The 17,273-nt window shown below is 64.7% G+C and overlaps 1 protein-coding gene across 1 annotated transcript; it reads left to right on the forward strand.

Moving 5' to 3' along the window:
* On the forward strand, positions 1-17,268 carry CADM4 (cell adhesion molecule 4). The gene is made up of 9 exons (XM_038382881.2): positions 1-138; positions 10,388-10,534; positions 10,719-10,871; positions 11,364-11,498; positions 11,716-11,877; positions 12,727-12,817; positions 14,538-14,710; positions 16,392-16,520; positions 16,755-17,268. The coding sequence occupies exons 1-9, from the start codon at positions 48-50 to the stop codon at positions 16,862-16,864; spliced, it is 1,191 nt and encodes a 396-aa protein (XP_038238809.1). The 5' UTR covers positions 1-47; the 3' UTR covers positions 16,865-17,268.
* The last annotated feature ends 5 nt before the right edge of the window (positions 17,269-17,273 follow it).

Genomic DNA, 17,273 nt, shown 5'->3' on the forward strand with positions numbered 1-17,273 from the left:
AGCAGCCCCAGTGCAGGTGCAGCCGGGCCGGGCGCGCAGCGGGTGCGATGGGGCCGGCGCGGTGGGGCCGGGGCCGGGACCGGGACCGGGACCGGGCGATGCTGGCGGCGCTGGGGCTGCTCTGGGCAGCCGGGCGAGGTAGGGGGGCGACCCGGGGGGGAGGGCGCGGGGGGCTGTGGGGCTGGGCAGTGGGGCGCAGCCCTCCTCCATTGGCCATGCCAGATGCGCGGCTCTCCGGCCCCCTAGCCCGCTCCCGGGGGGGGCGGGTCCCTTTGCAGCAGTGCGTGATGGGCAGTGGGGGGCCCCCAAGCAGCCGCGTTTTTTGAGGGGGGCTCTTGGCTCAACCCCCCCCCCCCAGTTCTGCAATGTGCGGGCCCCTGTAACGTTTGCAGCTGTTGCGACGTAGGGCTGGGGTGGGGGGAACAATGCCCCCCCCGCCTGCCATTCTGCAGCGGTGCCACCTCTGGGCTTTGTTAGATTCCCCCCCGCCTTCAAATGATCCTTCGTGCCCCCCCCCCCGCATGAGGCAGGTTTGTGGGATTAGACCCCCCCTCGCCTGGGCTGGGAGCCCTGTCTTACTCGCCCCCCACCCTCCTAGGCCTGCCTCTTGCCAGCTTAGCATTCAGAGCCCATAGCAACCCTGCCAGCATCCTTCCTGGGCACCCCACTTCCTGACTGTCTCCCATGTATCCCCTGCCTTGCATCCCTGTGCACCCCACTTCATTCCAGCATCCCCCCATGCACCCCCTGCCTTGCATCCCTGAGCACCCCACTTCATTCCAACATCTCCCCATGCACCCCTGCATTGCATCGCATCCCTGTGCACCCCACTTCATTCCAACATCTTCCCATGCACCTCGTGTATCACATCCCCATGAACACCTATTTTTGGCATGTCTGTGCACCCCACTTCAGTCTGGCATCTCCCCTCGCTGCTCCGGCCTCGGCCCGTCCCTTGTATTTCTGCGCCCAGACCGTCCATTCCCGATCTGCTTGTGCCTGGCTTGCTGGTGGGAGTTGGGTCCCGACCAGCTGCCGCATCCATCCCCACCCCCCTGCTCCCCCTTTCTTCCTCTGCCCTGTTCTGCTCCTGCCTCTGTCCCAGCCTGGCTCCATGGGCACGGAAACGGCCGAGCGATTTGTCCCTGGATCCTGCCGCGGCCCGGAGCCAGGGTCAGGGAGCCAGGGTCAGGGTTGGGGAGCCGGGCAGCCCAAGCGTTGGGCATTGGGTTATTTTCATACACGATTAACGGGGACGCTGAAAAGAAAAAGCGGGAGGAAAATGGCGTTTCTCCCCCCTCCCCCCTGAATCCCGCTGGCTGCAGATTTCCAGCCTTTGTTCTCCCGGCCCAGCGCAGGGCACCAGCCGCGTCTCCTGGCAGGGCCCAGCCCCCCCGGCTGTGGGTACCAGCTCCGGCTTTAACCTGGCTCTTTGCCCAGCTTCCCTGGCCCGTGGTAGCATTTCTGTGCCCTCTGGCCTAGGCCTGGCCCAGCCCTCTGCAGCCACGGTCCCGGTGCTGAGGGGGCTCCCAGCAGGTATCCCTCGCATGGCAGATTGTTCCCTGCCCCCCCCGCCCCATTGCAGCTGTGGGGCGGCTCCAGGATGGAGCATCGTGGGGGGGGGAACTCAAGCTGCAGGTGGGGGGGGGGTTAGTGATTATGGGGATCATCTTTGCCTTCTTCCTGTCCCCTAGCAGGGTTTTGGGGCTGAACTGGGGGGAAGTGGGACCCAGGTGTCCTGGTCCAGCTCCCCCAAGACATTCTGACACCTCCCTCCCACGGATTGTGTCAGCTGGAGCTGGAAGCCCCAGCTGGGCTGTGGGGGGCTCTGATCCCTGCCCCCCCCCACTTGTGTGGGACACTCTGATTATTTGAAGCCATAAATTGCTCCTGAGAGGCCGTGAATTTCCGAGCATCCGGGTTTGCTTTGGGAGGGGAAAATTGGGGGGAAGCTGCTCCAGGGTCAGCCCTGCGGTGTGGGGGGCTGGGCTCAGAGGAGAACCCCCCACTCCCTTGGGAGGTTTGCAAGATACCAGATTGGGGGGGGACATGTTTGCAGCCACATGGGGGGGGATCCTCGGGGTCCAGAAGGGCGTTTGAAAGACGCAGCCTCCCCCAGCAGCATGTGGAGATGTGAGGAGCAGGTGGTCTGCGACACAGTGGGGGGGGGCGTGCTTATCTTGCCGAGCCAGGCGTCCGTTTGGGGTTAGCGGGGGGGACGGGGACGGCCCACAGCACAAGGTGCATCTCCCCTGTGCAGCGCTGGGCAGGGTTTGGGGTGCTGGGATCCCTGCTTCGATCCGCATGGGGTATCTGGTGCAGGGCCTGGGCTCCAGGGGCTGGAGGTGTGCGGGGGTCTCTGCAGGCCTGGGTCCCCCGGCCCCAGGCCTGGCTGCTGGGCCCAAGGAGCCAGCCTTGACGCTGACCCCTGGGACCAGCTGTCGGCCCCTGGGTGTCACCCTCCCCCCGTGTCCCAGCCCTGTGAGCCGAGGGGGGGGAGCTGGAGCCCGGTGGGGTTCCTGCCCCAGCACTGGGGGGTTCTGGTAGGGCTGGCAGGTGCTGCTGATCTTGGGGACAGCCGGATGCCCAGACCCACAGTGAGAGATGGGCCCTGCCCTCAAAGGGCTTCCCACCCGGGGAGGGCCCATGTCACACAGCTAGTCAGTGGCAGAGAAGGAACCCGAGTCCCCGCTCTGGCCACTCGCTCCCACTCCCTCCTAGGGCCGGGGAGAGAACCCGGGAGTCCTGGGTCCAGCCCCCCCCAGTTCTAACCATCCCAGCAGGGGATGTTGTGGGGGGGCGGAGTGTGGGGGCTGTGGGGGGAAGGTTGCTGGCTCTGGGGGGCAGGGTGCTGGCTCCGAGGGGGCTCCCAGCAGGAGGTGGGGTGGGGGCTGTGGAGGCAGTGTGCTGTGGGGGGCAGGGTGCTGGCTCCGGGGAAAGCTTCCAGCAGGAGGGGGGTGGGGGCTGTGGGGGGCAGCACGCTGTGGGGGTTGGGGCGCTGGCTCTGGGGGGTGCTCGCCCTGGGGGGCAGGGTGCTGGCTCCGGGGCGTGTGGGGCTCTCTGTGATGCTCAGCGGGAGCCGTGCCCACTGGCAGCTCCTGGCGCGCGGGGCCAGCTCGTCCCAATTATCTCTTGTAATGAAATCGCCTCTGGGCCAGTGCCCGGCTGACACGTGCCACCCCCACACCTGTGCTGCCCCATGGTGCCAGCTCCCCCACCCTTGGGAGCCCTGCTGCCCCCACCCTGGCAGCCTTTCCCCGCTGGCACGCAGCGGGGAACCCGGCCTGAAGAGATGCTCGCTCGGCCTGCCAGCGCCCGGGGGCCAGGTCCAGCGAGCTCTGAACACATCTGCCATCTTCGGGGAGCTGGGACGCAGCCCCTCTGGGGTGGGGGGGCTGGTTATGCAGAGACTCCTTGCACGGCGCAGGATGTAGCCCCTCTGGGATGCGGGGGCTGGTTATACAGAGACCCCCTCGCCCGGCCCTGGGATGCTGCCCCTGTAGGGTCGGGGGGGAGGCTGTTTTGAAGGGGATGCAGGGGGAATATAGTCTCTGTATAAAACACCGAACTCCTGGTATGACAGGGAGCTAGTTGCTTAGAGCAGGCGGAGCTGGGAGCCAGGACTCCTGGGTTCTCTCCTGGGGGGTCACCTGGACCGGTCCGTGCCTCAGTTTCCATCCCCCCAGTGGTGTGTCCCCGGGGGCTGTGCCAGGAGGAGATGGCCCGTGTAGGCCGCGGGGCTGACAGGCGGCTCTCTCCCCGCCAGGCAGTGGAGAAAAGGCCATTGTCACCCAATGGCGCCAGCTCCCCCAGGCACTAGCCCTTCCTCTGCCCATCCCCTTGCTATGGCAACCGGCCCCCCCACTAGCCCACTCGGGGAGTTCATTCCCTGAACTCCCAACCCCCTTGCTCTAACCACTAGCCCCCCCACCTCCCAGATGCAGGGAGAGAACCCAGGAGCCCTGGCTCCCAACCCCCTTTGCTCTAACCATTAGCCCCCCACCTCCCAGAGCTGGGGAGAGAAGTCCTGCTCCAAGCCCCACACTGGTCTGACCCACTAGACCCCACTCCCCTTCCAGAGCTAGCAGGGGGCTGTGGGTCTGGACTGAGGGGCACTGGCAGAGGTGAGGTGGGGTGGGGGGAGTCCCCCCTTGTTTTACTTGGCTGCTTTGGCCCATGTGTGTGCATGGGGCAGCCTCAACTGGAGTTAGGGACCTGGGTGTCCTGGGGACGGAGGGGTCTGATGGGGATGCAGCAGCCTGATCCAGACCAAGGGACCCAGGCATCCGGGGTGGGGGTGGGATGCTGGGAGCTCGCTGGCAGTGGAACAAAGGCCCTTTGTCCATTCCCATCTTGGCGGTTCAGTGGGCAGTGGCGGGTGCTCCTGGCTTGGCAGGAATGTGTGGGTCAGGGCTGCACCCATGGGGGGTGCCAGCATCCCCCCCTCTGCTGTCCTGCAAGGAATCTGCCCCTGAAGGGGGTGGCCTGACATCCCTGGGCCCCAGGCCTCTATATGGGCCCCTGGGGGGTGGCTGGTCCTAGTTTCCCCTCCCCCCAGGGGTTGCTGGGGCACCAGGGCTGGATGGGGTCCAACAGCCTGGACCTGCTGCCAGAGCTGGAATGGCCTTGGCGCTGGCATAGAGCGGGGGACTGGGAGCCAGGACTCCTGGGTTCTCTCCCCAGCTCTGGGAGAGGAGTGGGGGCTGATGGGTTAGAGCAGAGGGGGCTGGGAGCCAGGACTCCTGGGTTCTCTCCCCAGCCCTGGGAGGGGAGTGGCGGCTGACAGAACAAGGAGCAAAGGTCTCCAGTTGCAGTGGGATCAGGAAACACTATTTCACGGGGAGGGTGCTGAAGCCTGGAATGGGTCACCGAGGGAGGGGGAGGAATCTCCATCCTTAGAGGTTTTTAAGGCCCGGCTTGACAAAGCCCCGGCTGGGATGATTTAGTTGGGGTTGGTCCTGCTTGGAGCAGGGGGTTGGACTAGAACCTCCTGAGTCTCTTCCAACCCTGATCTATGATGCATCAGAGTAGGGGCGCTGGGAGCCAGGACTCCTGGGTTCTATTCCTGTTATTGCCTCACTCCATGATCTTAGTGCCATGTGCCTCAGTTTCCCCACCCAGGTGGGGGCAGTGCTGGGCAGTGGCTGGAGGTGGATGGGAGCTGCAGACCGAAGGGCAGCTCTGGAGTGGGGGGTTTCACTGGCCCCGGGAGAGTTCGCCCCCCTGGGTCACGAGGGCTGAACTGATCCTCTCCCACCCAGGGGAAGGGGGGCTGGGAACCCGGGCAGTTCCTCTCTCTCCTTGTGGGGAAGGGGGCTTGAGCTGGCAGAAAAATGGGCCCCATTGTTGGCACTGGCAGAGGGGGGTACGGCCCAAAATATGCCAGGAATCCAGTGCTGGGTGGCTGGGCCAGCAGCACAGAGTTAACTTAGGGCATGGAGGAGGCCAGGACTGGGCTAGCAGGGGGCTGCGGGTCGGGAGCGAGGGGCACCGGCAGGGCCGGGGGGGGGCTGCGGGTCAGGAGCGAGGGGCACCGGCAGGGCCGGGGGGGGGCTGCGGGTCGGGAGCGAGGGGCACCAGCAGGGCTGGGGGGGGGCTGCGGGTCGGGAGCGAGGGGCACCGGCAGGGCTGGGGGGGGGCACGGGAGTGGTGACCTTGGTGGTGTGAGTGACCTTGACAGTCACAGCTGGCTGAACCGCCGTCGCCGTGGAAACCCTGCCGGAGGTGGGGGGGGCCTGGGGAACAAGCTGACACAGCAATAAACCGCCCCCCTCCGCACACCAGGGAGTCCTACAGTCTTGGTGCTTAGCAACGGGCGATGGGGGTGTTGCCACGGCAACCCTGGCTGGCATAGCTGGGATGGTGAGGACACAGCTGCATGGGGGCACGGGGGGCCCCCAACTCTGCTGGCCCGGTCGCCCCCAGCAGGGGGCGCTGGGGGGACGGGGGGCGGTGTTGGCTGCGAGGGCTGCCGTGGGGAGAAGGGGTGTGAACTACGGCCCCAGGGGTACCCTGCTCTGACCACCGGGCCTTGCTCCCCTCCCAGAGCCGGGAGAGAACCCAGGAGTCCTGGTTGCGGCCTCCCCACCCCCCCAGTAACAGCTGGTGTTTGCACAGGCCCCGTCCTGCCCCGAGTCCCATTCCCTGGCCCCTGAGCCAGCCAGTGCCCCCCCGGGCCGGATCGGGGCCAGCGCCCCAGAGGGGAAAGGCCCCGGGTCGGTTCAGTGGGACATGCAGGTGGTGGTGGCTGGAATATCAATAAGTCCCTGGTGGCGGGGGGGGGGGGGGGACGGCAGGCTGTGGGGGGGGCCTGGGGCCTTCCCCTTGGCTTTTCCAGGCTCTCTGCGTCCCTCTGGTCAGAGCCCAGGAGCGGGGCGGGAGCTGTATGGGGCACCCCCAGGCCTGGGGGGGGGACGCTCGTTGGGGGGCTGCAACCCCAGGCTCCCTGCGTTGTGCGTCGCCTTCATTCCTCTGGGTCCAGCTCTTCCGACCCCCCCGGGTCATGGTTTCCCTTTGCTGCTGGCTGCCTGGGGGCTCTGCCTCCTGTGCCTGCCCTGACCCCCGCCACAGTCCCCCCGCCTCCCCCACTTCCTTCCCATCTGCTGCCCCTCGGCTCTGGCCCCAGGAGGGACCCCTGGCTGGAGCGCGGGAGCGACTGGATGGAACCAGCGACGATTTGTCCATTCAGCCCTTCCTGCCCCCCCATTACCCCCTGTCCTGCCCCCCTGTACCCCCTCCTGCCCCCTGTATCCTCCCCACCTGTCCCCTTCCTGACATTTCTCCCAGCTCGTTCCCGTCCTCCATGGCTTCTGCCCCCTTTCTTCTCTGCTCCGGCCCCTTCGCTGGCCCGTCTTCACCTGCCCGCTGTGCCCACGAGCCACCCCAGTGCCAGGCCCCTCCAGTTACCCCTCACCCCACTGCCCCTGGCGAGCCACTCCTATGCCTGGCCCCTCCAGTTACCCCCCACTTCCCCCCAGTGCCAGGCCCCTCCAATTACCCCTCACCCCACTGCCCCGGCGAGCCACTCCTGTGCCTGGCCCCTCCAGTTACCCCCCACTTCCCCCCAGTGCCTGGCTCCTCCAGTTACCCCCCAGGCCACCCCACTGCCTCCCAGTGCCAGGCTTGGCCTCCGTCGAGGGGTGTTAACCTGGGGGGAGGGGCCATGTGGGTCCCAGGCCCCAGTTCTCTGCACCCCCCAATCTCCAGCCCCCTCCCCAATCTCCGCCTCTCAGCCAAATATTTAAGGACTCGGATATGCAAATCTTGGTGGCTGGCTGCCATGGCAACGCCTGATTAGCTGGAGCTGAATGGAGCGTGGGGTGGGGGATCCCAGCCATGGGGGCTGCAGCCCAGGGCCCCTCATCAGCCTGGGGATTACCCACAATTCTTCACTGATGCCGCCACTGGGGGGGGCGTTGCAGTCTGGTGGGGATCTGTGAGGGGGGGTCTAGGACCATGGGGTGAGGTTATTTGGGGGGTTCTCTCCCATCCCCCCAGCTGCCATTACCACCCCCTCCCCCGGCCTTTTGCCCAGGCCCCCCCACCTGGCTATCGACCCCCCCCAGCTCAATCCCCCACTGACAGCACCAGCTGATCAGAGCCGTTCCCATGACAACCCATTATGATATCAAAGGACGAGGAGACAAAACCTCAAGGGACTTAAAGGGGCTGCACAACCCACAGCCCCCCTCCCACAGCCCCCCAGCTCAACCCGCGCCCCCCACCCACAGCCCCCAACGCAACCCGCAGCGCCCCCCGCTCCCCACCCGCAGCCCCCCAGCTCAACCCGCAGCGCTCCCCACCCACAGCCCCAAATCAACCCGCAGTGCCCCTGCTCCTCACCCGCAGCCCCCCAGCTCAACCCGTGCCCCCCGCTCCCCACCCACAGCCCCCCCACAGCCCCCCAGCTCAACCCGCGCCCCCCACCCACAGCCCCCAACGCAACCCGCAGCGCCACCCGCTCCCCACCCACAGCCCCCAACTCAACCCGCAGCGCCCCCGCTCCCCACCCACAGCCCCCCCGCAGCCCCCAGCTCAACCCGCACCCCCCGCTCCCCACCCACAGCCCCCAACTCAACCCGCAGCCCCCCAGCTGAACCCGCGCCCCCCGCACTCCACCTGCAGCCCCCCGCAACCCCCCAGCTCAACCTGCACCCCCCACCCACAGTCCCCCAGCTCAAACCGCACCCCCCACCCGCAGCCCCTGCAGCTCAAACCGCGCCCCCCACCCACAGCCCCCCAACTCAACCCACAGCCCCATCCACAGCCCCCCAACTCAACCCGCAGTGCCCCCCGCCGCCCCCCAGCTCAGCCCACACCCCCCGCTCCCCACCCGCAGCCCCCCAGCTCAACCCATGCCCCGTGCTCCCCACCTGCAGCCCCAATATCGGCAGCCATGTTGGTCCGAGTTGCCAAGGAGCAGCCATGTTTGTCTGTGTTGCCAAGTGTCTGTGTCGCTAAGGGGAGGCCATGTTTGTTGCTAGGTGACTATAGCAAGATGGCAGCCGTTTCTGTTGACATGGCCCTTGGATGGCCATGTTTGTTGGAGCAAGTGAAGAGCAGACATCTTTCTGTCCGTCCCAGAGGGGCAGCCGTGTTTGCACGGATGGAGAAAGAGGGCAGCCACGGAGGGGCGGCCATGTTTGTTTCTGTTTCACAAGGACGAGGAAGCCATTTGTGTCTCGCGGGCGGAGAGCATGATAGGGCCGCCGTGTTTTTTTACATTGTGATGTTTGTTGACATCACTTGGAGAGAGAAAACGACCATTTGTGTTGACGCTGAAGAGACAGGGTGGCCATTTGGGTCAACGTCGCGTTGACAGAAAGGCGGCCATTTGGGTCTACATTGTCCAAAGGGTAGTGTGGCCATTTTGATTGATGCTGAAGAGACAGGGTGGCCATTTTGGTTGACATCACATTGAGGGTAGGGCGGCTGTTGGGTTGACGGACGTCGCGTTGAGGGAAGGGCGGCCATTTGGATCGACGTTGCCCAGCGAGAGGACGGCCATTTTGGCGGATGCGAGAGGTGGTGTGAGAGGTGTCGGCCATTGTAATTTACACTGCATAACGCACAGGCACGGGTGGGAGTGAAGCAGGAAGTGACACGAGGCATGGCTTCCTGGGTACGCACCGGGAGAGGGGTTGGGCCAAAGACAGGAAGTGGCCTCATGGCAGGGGTCAAAGGTCACATGACCGTTGCCATCGGCCTCTTTTGTGGGCTGGGAAAGCGGCGGAAATAGCAGCATGAACTGGCCCTGGGCTCTTTATGGGCCAATCGGGAATCAAGGATGTTTTAGCCCCACCTTATCCGTATAGGACACGCCCCTGTTCCAACAAGCCACGCCCCCTACTTCCGTGCCACATGTAACCAATCACTGCAAAATCTCGGAGGTGGGGAGCTGGCGGCCCTGGGTCTGGGTGGGGGCTGTGGGGGGGATCCTCTCCCCAGGGGCTGGGGTCATTGCAAACCAGGAGGCCTGCACAGTGGGGTGGGGGGGCACACGATGGTGCCCCCTGTATGGCGGAGATGCCACCCCCCTCCCCGGTCCCAGGCCGGCCCCAGGATCGGTTCCCCCGGCGCTACCTGCAGCGTGTCCCTCCCGGGCCGTTCACCAGCTAACGTTGGTGCAGCGCCGGTGCCAGGGGGCGGCTCAGGAGGGCAGAGGGCCCGGGCCCGTCTGTTCCACTCCACACACCCCGTACGGTCATCACCGCGTCGGGCGGGACCGGGTCAACCTGGACCAGCCAGGCAGGGGTTTGTCCCTAAACCCTGCAGTGCCGGGGTCTCACAGAGCCTGCACCGGGCTCAACGCCCCGGGAGCGGGAGGGTTTTTGCTAACGCCCTGCCTGGCTTGTCCTGCCGTGATCCCCGGCCTCACGAGAATGGCCCCCGGCCTTGGTGGACCAGTCAGCCGCCCGCTCGGCCAGGTGTGCCCCGGGATTTCCCCTTTGCTCCTCGGTCGGCTCTGAGCACTTCTGTTGCTTTCTGGGGACACTCTCCAGGGCTGTCCCCCTCCTCCCGAAAGCGCGACCCCCCCCATGAACTGGACCCAGGAGTCCGTCTGGGGCCTTGCCAGTGCTGAGCAGAGTGGGGGCAGCAACCTCCTGTGTCTCGCCCCCCTCTGCCGGTCTCAGCCTTGCTCCGGCGGCCTGGCACCGCGGGCGCCCGGTCAGTCAGCTCCCGTTCCCTGACCCCGGGCTGGGTTTGGCACGTGTCCTCAGGGAGTTGGTTTGGGCCCAGTTCTCCCGCGCGTCGAGGTCGTTGTGACGCTGGCGGGTTTGATGAGGTCCCTCAGTGCCATAGGGGTCCGTGGAGGGGTGTGGGAGTGTCCGCGTGGCAGCGTGGCTCCCCCCAGGTCTCTCCCTGACCCCCGCTCTCGCCCACCCAGCCCTGGCGCAGGAGGTGCAGACAGAGAACATGACGGTGGTGGAGGGCGGCGTGGCCGAGATCAACTGCCGGCTGCACCGGTACGACAGCTCCATCGTGGTGATCCAGAACCCAGCCCGGCAGACGCTCTTCTTTAACGGCACGCGGGGTAAGGGGCCGCCGGACGGGGTGGGGTGGGGAACACGGGGTAAGGCAGGGGGCGGGCAGGGGGCCAGGCATGCAGGTAAGGGGTTGCCGGGTGGGGGGGCCATGCACGCAAGGTAAGGGGTCACCGGCCGGGGGGGAAGTGGGGGGTCTGGGGGCAGCTGCTGAGCCCATCCCTGTCTCCCCAGCCCTGAAGGACGAGCGGTTCCAGCTGGTGGAGTTCACCCAGAAGCAGGTGCGGATCCTGCTCTCCGACGTCCGGCTGGAGGACGAGGGCGGCTATTTCTGCCAGCTGTACACCGAAGACACGCACCACCAGATCGCCTCGCTCACCGTGCTGGGTGCGCGGGGCCAGGGCTGGGCCGGGCGGGGTGGGCGGCTGTGGGGTCGGGGGGGCTGGGATGGGGAGGGGGTGTAGCTGGGGGCCCCGGGGTTTGAAATGGGAGGGGTGGGTGGCTGCGGGGTCTGGGGGGCTGGGACGGGGAGGGGGTGTGGCTATCAGCCCCTGGGGGGCTGTTTAAAAGGACAGGGACCGGCTGCCCTGGGAGATTCTAGGTAGGGATGGGGAAGCGGCTGCCCTGGGAATTATGGGAAGGGATCGGGGGTGGCTGTCCCAGGGGGAAGGGGGGTGCTATGCGAAGGGACAAGAAGTGGCTGCCCCAAGGGCCTCTGGGAAGTGATGGGGAGCGGCTGCCCTGGGGGATTCTGGGAAGGGATAGGGGGGTGGCTGCCCTGGGGGGGATTCTGGGATGGGACATGTGGGGGGTGGCAGCCCTGGGGGATTCTGGGAAGGGGCGAGGGCCCAGCCCCAGTGACCCCCCGTGTCTCTGTAGTGGCCCCCGAGAACCCCACGGTGGAGGTGAAGGAGCAGGCGGTGGAGGGCGGGGAGGTCGAGCTGACGTGCGTTGTGCCCCGGTCGCGTCCCGCGGCCACCCTGCGCTGGTACCGGGACCGGCGGGAGCTGCGAGGTGAGGGGGGCAAGGGGCCTATCCCCCCTAGGGGGTGTGGGCCGGCTGGGGGGGCCGGGGAATGGGGCAGGGGGCCTGTCCCCTCCGGGAGGAGGAGGCTGGCTCAGGGGCTTGGGGGTGGGGCAGGGCTGTCCCCTGCAGTGTGGGGGGCTGGCTGGGGGGCTGGGGGCCAGCTGGGGTCCCCCTGAGTTGCTCACCCCTGGGCGCGCCGTGGCAGGACTCAGCAGCCGGGAGCAGCTGGGGAAGGTTTTCCGGGTCAGCACGTCGGTGCGGCTGCGGGTCGAGCGCCGGGACCACGGCACCATCGTGACGTGCGAGGCCACGCACCCCGCCCTGCGCGGGCAGCGGAAGCAGACGCAGTACGTGCTAGACGTGCAGTGTAAGTGTGGGGGGAGAAACGGGGGGCCGGGTGGGGGGCAGGGCGCAGATGGGGGTGGGGGTAAGGAGAATGGGGGGTGAGGTGAGGGGAGTTGGGGCGAGGGGGTAAAGGGAAGGAGGGGGGAGAGGGGTGGAGGGCAGGGAGTGCCTGGAGATGGGGCTGCCCTGGGTGGCACATTCCTCATGTTACAGTCATGTGTAGGGTTGGGGTGGGAGCTGTGGCGGTGGGTCGGGGGCGGTGTGTGGCTGTGGGCTGCTTTGGGTTGTGAATGTGCAGAGGGACAAGTTGTGGGGTGGTTTTGGGTGCACGGGGTGTGGGGGGGGCTGGGGCTGAGTTGTGAGAAGCTGGAGCCATGTTGTGTTGTCCTGTGTGTGTTGGGTGTTGCAGGGGCAGCGTGTTGTTGTTTTGTGTGGGTTGTCGGAGGGTCATAGGCTGTCATGTTGCTGAGGGAGTTCAGGGGCTGATGGCAGAGGCGGTGAGTTGTCGTGTTGTGGTGTCATGCTGGGGGGCGCGCTGGGCGTGTGCAGGGGTTGTGCGGATGGAGTGAGCTGTGCTGTTTTGGGGGAGTGTCGTATTGCGGTGGTGTCGGGTTGTTGTGATGCTGGGGGTCACGGGGTTGTGGTGTTTGGGTTGCTGGCGGGGGGATGGGGGTGTTGCTGGGTTGTGAGGTTGTTGTGTTGTGATGTCATGCTGGGGGGCGCACTGGGCGTGTGGTGGAGTTGTGTGGCTAGGGTAGGCTGGGCTGTTTTTAGGGGGGGGGGTTGGGTTGTCGTGTTGTGGGGTTGCTGGGTTGTCAGGTTGCCCAGCTGCCGGGCTCCCCATGCAGCTGCCCTTGTCTTCTCCCCGCAGACTCGCCCACGGCGCGGATCCAGCCCAGCCAGGCCGTGCTGCGTGAGGGTGACACCCTGCTCCTCACCTGCGTCGTCAACGGCAACCCGCTGTGAGTGACCCGCAGGGGGCCACGAGCTGTGTGTCCCGGGGCACTGCTGCAGGGAAGCTCGCAGCGCCAGGGTCTCATCTGGGGGCACTGCTGGGGGGAAGTTTGCAGCACCAGGTGTGACCTGAGGTGCCTGGGGCAGCTCTCCCTGGAAATGCCAAGGTCAGGGCCTGGGCCCCAAGGTGAAGTCGGAGGGCTTCAGCCCAGGGCAGTGGGGCTCAGGCGGGTCCCGGGGTCCTTAGTAATTTTCGTTGTCAGAAGGGGCTCGCGGTGCGATGACGTTTGAGACCCCGTTACAGGAGAAAGAACAGGGAGACAGTTGTCAAATGATAAAGCAACCAGATACCTACAGACACTTCAGAGTCCCGAGATCAGGATCCCAGCAGTAGTGGTGAGTTTGCTGGCTTGCAGGTCCCTCTGGAACACAACCACACACAGCTGGGAGGGCTCGTTGAGTCCTCTGCTCAGAGCTCCCTTTGTAGAGAAGTTGCTCCGGTAAGACGCGGGACTGACGACAAGATGGAGAAGATGCAGCTGCCCTTTATATTTAGGGCCCTACCAAATCCAGGGCCACGTATCATGAAATCTGGTCTCCTGTGGGCTTTCACCCTATATGATACAGATATCTCGGGGGAGGCCAGCGTTTCTCGAATTGGGGGTCCTGACCCGAAAGGGAGTTGCAGGGGGGTCCAAAGGTTATTTTAGGGGGGTCGCAGTATTGCCACCCTTACTTCTGTGCTGCCTTCAGAGCTGGGCAGCTGGAGAGCCGTGCCTGGTGGCCAGACAGTGGTGGCTGGTGGCCGGGCGCCCCGCTCTGGAGGCAGCGCCCCACCAGCAGCCACGCAGAAGTAAGGGTGGCAGCACTGCACCCACCCCCTACAATAACCTTGCGTGCCCCCTCCAACTCCTTTTTGGGTCAGGACCCCAACAAGTACAACGCCGTGAACTTTCAGTAGTTGAAATCATGACATTTATGATTTTTAAAATCCAATGACCGTGAAATTGAGCAAAGTGGACCATGAAGTTGGGAGGGCCCCATTTATATTCCTTTTCCCGCGTGGCTGGCACTTCCTGTGTCCCAAACACAAGCTGCCCAGCACATGGCATGGAAAAGCCTGTCCACCGGACGTGCCTTGCTGACCCGTCACGTGTATCCCCGGCTCCTTTCAATGGGTTCATTGTGCAGCTGATGACCCTTGATGGGCCATGGAACAGGCTGGGCAGTGCTGATGTGTCGCCCAGAAACACAGCACAAGTTTGGAAATACAGCTATATCCTGTGTATCTATAACTCACACTACAAAGGTGATACAAACATAGAAACCAGATTGTCACACTTCGCAAATCATATCATTGTCAGACACCTCACACAGCAGATCTGGCACCAGTCATTGCAATGTTCTGACACTGGTATCAATAATATCATAAAGTGTCCCCCATATTTCATTCAGCGTCACACCAGAGTCTCCAGATGTGGGCACTGCTGCGGGGAAGCTCACAGTGCCAGATGTTCCCAGAGGCTGGGATATGGGGGGGCCGCATGTCTCAGTGCCGGAGGTGTGTGTGTCAGGAATCCTGCATCAGCCGGTGATCCGTGCTGCTGCCCATCACCCTGGTATGGGGCTGGCCCTGCCCGCTGGCGCCAGGGGACGGATCGCAGGTCTGTGAGCTGGGCCGGGCCTGGCCCAGCTCACCCCCTCCCCCCCCGGTGTCTGTCCCCACAGCCCCACTGAGATCACGTGGAGCCGGGCGAACGACTCGCTGCCCGAGCGGGTGCAGATCCAGGGTGCGGAGCTGACACTGCCAGCGCTGAACCCGGGGGACAACGGCACCTATGCCTGCCAAGCAGCCAACAAACACGGCCGCGCCTCCGACCAGTATGTGCTGGTGGTCTACGGTAAGGAGCCCCAGTGCCCCTCACTCCTGACCCACAGCCCCCCGCACCCCTCACTCCCAACCTGCAGCCGTTGGCGCCCCGCACTCCTGACTCACAGCCCCCCGTTGACCTGAATTTATGGGGCTAGCTTATCACGGCTCGCCAATGAGCTGACCAGAAGATATTTAGGTTCTTGTCCTGTTTCAGGCTGCAGGGTGGGAGAACACAGAGTTTTCCACATTGTGGGTGGGCTCTCGGGGTGTGTGGCCAGGACACTTATACTGAGGACAATACCAAAATTTCAAGATCTTTATTCAAATGAATGGAAGGGTAATCAAAGGTATAAAGCAATCACAAAGCAGTCACGCACTGCTGTGGGGCCTGTTGGGAACAGCTCTATTCTCAAAGGCGATTTAAACGAGCAAACTCACCCCCTTCCCTGGAGACCTGGTCGGGGCAGACAGAGGAGCAGCCTTGTCTCTGGCACAGCCGATGAATTCGATGGTCCAGGTTCCCCCAGTTGGCAGAGATCGGGGTCGAGTGGCTAAGCTGTATAGTCAAAGCTGAGCTAATAGCTTAGCAGAAGATAGAAAGAGCGACCCCTCGACATGGTTTTATAGGGTCCTGGCACTGCCAGGCCCAAAGCTTATATCCTCACCCAGCTAAATCTTTGGGGTCCCTTATTCTATAGGCTAACACATATTCATGCACATTAATATCGATTATCATCCCCGAAACCGTTATCTTTGGCCTAAACCATGATGACCATGCTCGGCGGTGTCCCCTGTGGTTACCGGTCTGTTCCAAACGCGTGGGAAACGCGTTCAGGTCTCTCTGCCAGTCTCCACTTCCCCAAACACAAAAGGGGAACCGAGGCTGTTTCTCTAGGCCAAAGGTTACAAACACTTCTACCGACTCGCTGGAGCTCAGGGGACAGGACACAGACCTGGAGGTTCCTTGTTTTACAGCCAAGTATTATGAGTAACAGATGAATTTGCAAAAAGAAAAGGAGGACTTGTGGCACCTTAGAGATTAACAAATTTATTAGAGCATAAGCTTTCATGAGCTACAGCTCACTTCATCGGATGAATTCGGTATAAACAAAACCCAAAGAAAATAACAATAGAATCAGTCAAACCAGTGAAGAAAACACATTATGCAAACTAGCCTCAATGGCTGGCCCCCCGGCGCCCCTCACTCCCGACCTGCAGCCCCTTGCCCCTCTGGTGCCCCTCACTCACATCCCGGCCCCCCAGCACCCCTCAGTCCTGACCCGCACCCCCACCAGCATGGCCGGTGCCCCTGATGTGCCTAGGGCACAGTGCAGAGCAATGGGGAGCTGTGGGGGGCAGCACCGGCAGGAGGGGGGCAGCCCGACACAGGGCGAGTGAATGGTGCCATGTAGCCCAGGCCTGCGTCTCCCCGACGGGCTCACTGCTGGGGACCCCCACCTTCCCCATCCTGGAACCCTGGGTTCTGCCCCCCCCGGACAGCGCCCGCCGGCCTGGCTCCCTCGCTGGCAGCGGCCCCGAGCCCGCAGGGCCAGACCCGACTCTGCACCAGTCGCTTGGCAGCGCCGGTTCCAGAGACCCAGGAGACGCCCCAGCCGGGGCCATGGGGCCTGAACTCCCCCTCCCATCTCCTGTGCAGAGTGGGGGGGGTCCAGGCCTGGTCCCCCCTGACCTCTCCTTCCCACCCCCAGACCCCGGAGCCATTGTGGAGGCCCAGACCTCGGTGCCCTACGCCATCGTGGGCGGCATCCTGGCCCTGCTGGTCTTCACCATCATCTGTGTCCTGATCGGCATGGTGTGGTGCTCCGTCCGGCAGAAAGGTGCAGGGCGGGGCACAGCGTGGGGCCGTGGGGGGGGCAGGGCAGGTGGGGGGGCAGGGAGGAGGATGAAGGGGGAGGGGCAGTGGGGGAGGGTTAGGGGGAGGATGAAGGGGGATGGAATGGGGTGTGGCATGGGGCAGTGGGGGAGGGGCGGGGCATTGGGGGTGGGGCCGGGGCCGGAGGGGGCGGGGCAGTGGGGCCGGACCGCCCCCCCCTCACCTCTCCCCCCGGCAGGCTCCTACCTGACGCACGAGGCCAGCGGGCTGGACGAGCACGGCGAGGTGCGCGAGGCCTTTCTCAACGGCGGGGGCAGCCACAAGCGCAAGGAGGAGTTCTTCATCTGAGCCGGGGGGCGCGGAGCCGGGGCGACTTTGGACCAGCCCATCGAGCTGCGGCCGAACCACGGGACTGGGGGGGGAGGGGTTGGTTTAATTTTTGAAACCGAGGCCTATGTGCCAGCAGCCTGGGGTTCAAGCCCTGCCCCTGGGCTGTGAGGCCCCGCCTCTGACAAGGAGCCCCGCCCCTATGCAGTAAAACCACGCCCCTGGGCTGTGAGGCCCCGCCTCTGACAAGGAGCCCCGCCCCTATGCAGTAAAACCACGCCCCTGGTCCGTGAGGCCCCGCCTCTGACAAGGAGCCCCGCCCCTATGCAGTAAAACCACACCCTTGGGCTGTGGCCCCACCCACCCTGTGTGAAGGTCCCCACTCCAGGGACCCCAAGTGGTGCCCTTTGCCCAGGCAGATGGGGGTCGG

The sequence above is a fragment of the Dermochelys coriacea genome, chromosome 24, assembly GCF_009764565.3.
Source record: "Dermochelys coriacea isolate rDerCor1 chromosome 24, rDerCor1.pri.v4, whole genome shotgun sequence".
In the NCBI taxonomy this organism is placed as follows: Eukaryota; Metazoa; Chordata; order Testudines; family Dermochelyidae; genus Dermochelys; species Dermochelys coriacea.

What these genes read in the sequence shown, in the direction of transcription:
- CADM4 (XM_038382881.2), top strand. Translation starts at nt 48, where the DNA reads ATGGGGCCGGCGCGGTGGGGCCGGGGCCGGGACCGGGACCGGGACCGG. An exon ending in CGCCTCGCTCACCGTGCTGG is followed by an intron (nt 10,872 to 11,363) that starts GTGCGCGGGGCC and finishes GTGTCTCTGTAG; the next exon opens with TGGCCCCCGAGAACCCCACG. An exon ending in GTCGTCAACGGCAACCCGCT is followed by an intron (nt 12,818 to 14,537) that starts GTGAGTGACCCG and finishes CTGTCCCCACAG; the next exon opens with CCCCACTGAGATCACGTGGA.